We start from the raw sequence: 5,268 nt of genomic DNA on the forward strand, positions 1-5,268 counted from the left end.
CCAAAACACCAACCGCCCCTCCTCCTACCGTAGCCAAGAAGCCCAAACATCACAAAACCAAAACATCCAACAACCTTATCTCTACCAAACACCCCAACAACCTTTCCAACCTTTCCTCGACGCATCATTCACACCCATGTCTCCCTTCAACCGTCCCGGTCACCCATCCATGAGTCAACCACATCCCAACTTCTCTGGCATGGGTCATGAGCTCAGCTACGGCGGTACACCATCAATGCATACTGAAGACTATGCTGACTTGTCTGAATACCTCAACGGACCTTCTCCTGTAGTTGGTAGTGACGTTCCGGGCCCCTCAGATGATCAAACACCGGTGCAAAATCGTCAACGTGGGTTAGGGCCAAGGGTTAGGGTAGCTAGGGGATGTGGGACCCGGTCATCACCATTAGGTTTCTTTGTGTAAACTCCAAACTTTATTAATACCAAGTCGTCTTATATCAAATTTATCTTTCACTTATACCATAAAACACAAAAAAATACATTTTAGGAGGAGTCTCCAATTAAATTGGAGACTCCTCTTAAAACCTACACATAGGCGCCAATTGGATTGGCTAGGGCACCTGCCCTAACCAATCCAATTGGCGCCTCCATTCAAGTTTTAAGAGGAGCCTTCAATTCAATTGGCGATTCCTCCCAAAAGTGGAGTATTTTGGAATTTTTTTTGAAACTAGAGATATTTGAGAAATTTCCTTAAAAAAGTGGGTTATTTTGGTAAAAAAACTAGGAATTAAATTAAACTTGATAATAATAATGATGACTATTATAAGTAGATGATGATGATGGGTGAAAAATAAAAGTATCTCAACGTGTGTGACTGTGAATATAAATATAAAGCATAACAAGGGCACAAAGAGCGAGTAACTTACCTACTCATTGCAAAGATGGCGGCACCAGAAAACACACTTCATTCCACAGATTCTCCCTTAAAGAGGCAAAGAGAAGATGAAGTGAACGGTGTCTCCGATACTCTCTCCAAAGAACCCCAGCCTAATGGTTTATCATCTGTTATTCCTGGATGGTTCTCTGAAATTAGCCCAATGTGGCCAGGTTCGATTTCTCTCATCACGTTTTTCATTTTCGTCCTCAATTTTCACTCTTTGTAGCTCCATTATTCAATTATCACTCCCAATTTTAAGCTCGTTGTCGTTATCGTCATAGAAACTGAAATTTAGGTTTAACTTTTACTTTTTGTTAGTATTTGTGGTTTGCATAAAATCTTACTTTATGATATCGTGAAAGTTTCATTTTTATGTGGTCCTGTTCTGATTATGATTATGTTTTTAGGTTCTGTTATTTATGTTATGTTATGATTATGCTTTTAGGTTCTGTTATTTATCATATGGTTATGATTATGTTTTTAGGTTCTTTTATTTATGATATGGTTATGGTTATTATTATTACTATTATTTTGGTTCTGGAGATACTAGCCCCTTTCTGTTTGATTTAAGGATGCTAGAACTAAGCTCCTTTATGTTTTTATTTATTTTATTTTATGCTGCAAGATGAATTAGCTGCTTTGGTGTATTTTGGAAGTTCTGCTTTGAGTTTAGGTTTTATATATTTTCTTGATTGTATGTATATACTGATACGGGTCCGTCTGCGGCTTTAAGGGCTTAGCAGATAGTACGTACTTGATTGGTTTGTCTGTGCTTTGTAATGGTTTGCACTTCTCAAATTTATCTTCACATTTTGAACAATTTGGATAAACAACTCAATTAAGCACTTATAGCATACCCTTTTATTTTATAAGTGCTTATGTATAAGATATAGTGCCACTTTGAGGTTTTCTATTAAATGAGCCATGGATAGAGCCACTGCAAAGATGTTTCATGGCTCTTGTGAGAGAAATGTTGATCTCGTATTGTTTGTGGGTTCAAAATGGGGATTGAACTCTAAGATTCAATTACCTTTTGTTCTTAAGAAGTGTTTAACTTTTCCACTAGTTGTAGGTTCTTTCTCATTGCAAATTTGATTTAGAGGTACTTAATACAATATTTGTCTCTGATGATTAAACTTTCCACTTCCTTTGCTTTGTCATTACTCATTGTTATCATTTTATTTCTTTCACACTGCAAACCTTTGGGTCTGGTTTATGTATTGGTTGAATATGATTCTGTTGGCAGTAACATAAGTAGATTTTTTTTATTTTTCGGTGTTCTTTAAGGCATCAAGTTTTACAAAACAAACAAAATTTCGTATTAGAAATACATGCACGCTGTACAATAGTTTTTTAATAGCTCAGAAAATCTGTACTTGTCTTCTGTAAAAAATACTCATGAATTTGGCTTTATTTTTGCAGGGGAAGCACACTCCTTGAAAGTGGAAAAAATTTTGTTTCAAGGAAAGTCTGATTATCAGGATGTTATGGTCTTCCAGGTACATGTTAGCTTCAGTTAAGTTTGAAAATTTATTCCCTCCGTAGTCCGTTTTTTAATTACAATGTCTGCTTTCAATTTACAGTCAGCGACATATGGCAAGGTTCTTATTTTGGATGGAGTCATTCAGCTCACAGAAAGAGATGAGTGTGCCTACCAAGAGATGATCACTCATCTTCCTCTTTGCTCTATTCCAAACCCCAAAAAGGTATTTTATACTTGAAATCCCTCTAATGAATTTTGTATGTCTAGTTTGCCTGTATTGTCATAGAAATTTTTATGTAGTTTGATGAAATTTTCAGGATGAGAATTTAAAGGCATTGTATAGTTTTTATTTTAAACATTATATGAAGGTGGCTTAGAAGAATTTAAGAATGAAATGCTTGTTTTGATTACATACATAGAATGTTCATGTGCCCAACACTGCCAACTCCTACTGCACAATTGGTTTGTATTCAGCGTAGCAGACATTAGTTTACCTACAGTAGTTTTTTACATTTAAAGTTGCTTTGGCCTTTCTTGAGAAGAGTGCGACTGTTATGGTGTTGTCAATCCCAGATTGCAGGAAATTTTCGTTGTTGAAATTTCGCAATGAGCTTATGCTACAGACCTATAGCATTGTTAGGGCTGCTATTTGATAAGACTTTATACTTAATTATGTCCTGTGGAATAATAGCTGTTTGTTAAATTAAAACTTTCCTATGCTATAGTGCTATAGTGCACTATATTTTCTATTTGACCACTCTTCAATGTTATATGTTGAAGAGAGTAGGAGGGCATCTGACTCTGATATATGATGACTTATCTGAACTACTCTTGAGATGGAACGATGGAAGCAGGGAAATATTAGATCATTTACCTCCATAACTTTCCAAGTGTACAAAGTTAATTGTTTTTTCCTTACTGATTTTTTGTTAGGTTTTGGTTATTGGTGGAGGAGACGGGGGAGTCCTGCGGGAAGTTGCACGCCACTCTTCAGTCGAAAAGATAGACATTTGCGAAATAGACAAGATGGTTGTCGATGTCTCCAAAGAATATTTCCCTGATATAGCAGTAGGTTTTGCGGATCCACGTGTGACACTTAATATCGGTGATGGTATGATCAATTACCCTCCACGTTCTTTGATGTTTTAAACACTTCTCTGTTTTAGGATAACATTTCTAATGATGGTTTGTCTCAATGTTATAGGAGTTGCATTTTTGAAGGCAGCTCCAGAAGGAACTTATGATGCAGTTATAGTGGATTCATCTGATCCTATTGGTAGGGCATATCTGAAGTGCCTCATAATTTTATGGTATTTACCGTTAATATAATGCCTTTCTTGTTAACTTTATATTTGGTATTGTTTAGGCCCTGCTCAAGAGCTTTTTGAAAAGCCCTTTTTTGAGTCGGTTGCAAGGGCTCTTCGTCCAGGAGGAGTTGTGTGTACTCAAGCGGAAAGTATATGGCTTCATATGCACATCATTGAGGACATTGTGGTGAACTGCCGCCAGGTATTCAAAGGGTCTGTCAACTATGCTTGGACCACAGTTCCTACATACCCAAGGTATATTCTTTCATAACTTTATTTCTACTTTCCCATTTACATTTGCTTAGGCTGTGTATTTTACAGGTCAATTTGCCAATATTTTGTTGTATAACATGCTTTTGGATTAGGGATATGATTATATTTGTTGACGATTTTTCTATTTTTTCTCCTTTTCCAGTGGGATGATTGGTTTTATGCTTTGCTCAACCGAGGGACCTTCCGTTGATTTCAAGCATCCGGTGAATCCTATTGATGAGAATGATAGCCAGCAGGCGGCACGACCATTGAAATTTTACAACCGTGAGGTATACTGCACAAACCATTTTCACTTTCCCTTACCCCAAACTCCCCTCAAAGTCGGTCCAAACCCCAATAAGGCCTAAAGCAACAACTTTAGTGCCTATGAGTTGGATCGGCTCGGACTCTGTAGGGATTTTCGACTTCAACACTCAGAACTGTGTTTTTGTTGTTCTCTCATTTTCTTCTCTGAATTTAAATTCTTGAATTTTTTGTTTTTATTTCAGATTCATTCAGCAGCCTTCTGTTTGCCATCTTTTGCCAAGAGGGCAATTGCTTCTAAAGAAAATTAAGAACATCTTCATGGAATTGTTCACATTCATCCTTTAATTGATCCATCCGTCAATGAATTGTGGAATAAATCAGAGCTTCAAGTTGATATTGAAGTGTTACTTTTATTTCATGAAGTGAGTTGTTGATGGGTTTAGTTCTTAGAAACTTATCTCAAACATTATTTACAATATGGGACTTGTTTAATGCACTTGCTTGGCCTTTTTTTAAACCTATTTTTAGAAGTTAAAATTCACTATTATGTTTTGATTAATCAAGTATCTTTACTTAATTAATCTGCACAAGTTGTATCAGTGAGCATATGTAAGCTGGTGATTAGTTTATTGGAGTAAGCGATTTTTCACATATATCCGAACATTTTACATTTCTTAAAGATAAATAAAGTTGATTAACCGGAACAAAAAGTTGAACACCTTTTCTCCGGCTATTCTATGGTACGTCATCTTCTAGGTACACTATTGCATGCTTCTCCAAACTTCAAGTCAATGAAAACTGTATCTGATTTCTCTCCATCACACATTATAGTAACTATATTGCTTTTACGGTTGATCTTCTATGTAAGAAATCAAATTGATTATTTGTAACTTGAGGATCTATTTTTAGTCTATGCTCTATCACTGCTCTTATAATTTGTTTAATATTGTATATCTCACTTATTCTTATAAATCAATATTAAAGTGTTTTTCTTCAATCATCAGAATAATTTTGTTAAAATTTTTGGTGATCCTTTATTTCTTTTTACGTATTTTGACCCA

At 35.7% G+C, this 5,268-nt stretch overlaps 1 protein-coding gene across 1 annotated transcript; it reads left to right on the forward strand.

The window, feature by feature from the left end:
* Positions 1-817: 817 nt before the first annotated feature.
* On the forward strand, positions 818-4,911 carry LOC127119337 (spermidine synthase 1). Its single transcript, NM_001427370.1, has 8 exons — positions 818-1,068; positions 2,321-2,397; positions 2,482-2,604; positions 3,315-3,492; positions 3,586-3,657; positions 3,748-3,943; positions 4,104-4,230; positions 4,450-4,911. The coding sequence occupies exons 1-8, from the start codon at positions 903-905 to the stop codon at positions 4,513-4,515; spliced, it is 1,005 nt and encodes a 334-aa protein (NP_001414299.1). The 5' UTR covers positions 818-902; the 3' UTR covers positions 4,516-4,911.
* Positions 4,912-5,268: the final 357 nt, after the last annotated feature.

Source organism: Lathyrus oleraceus, chromosome 2 (assembly GCF_024323335.1).
Source record: "Lathyrus oleraceus cultivar Zhongwan6 chromosome 2, CAAS_Psat_ZW6_1.0, whole genome shotgun sequence".
NCBI lineage: Eukaryota > Viridiplantae > Streptophyta > Magnoliopsida > Fabales > Fabaceae > Lathyrus > Lathyrus oleraceus.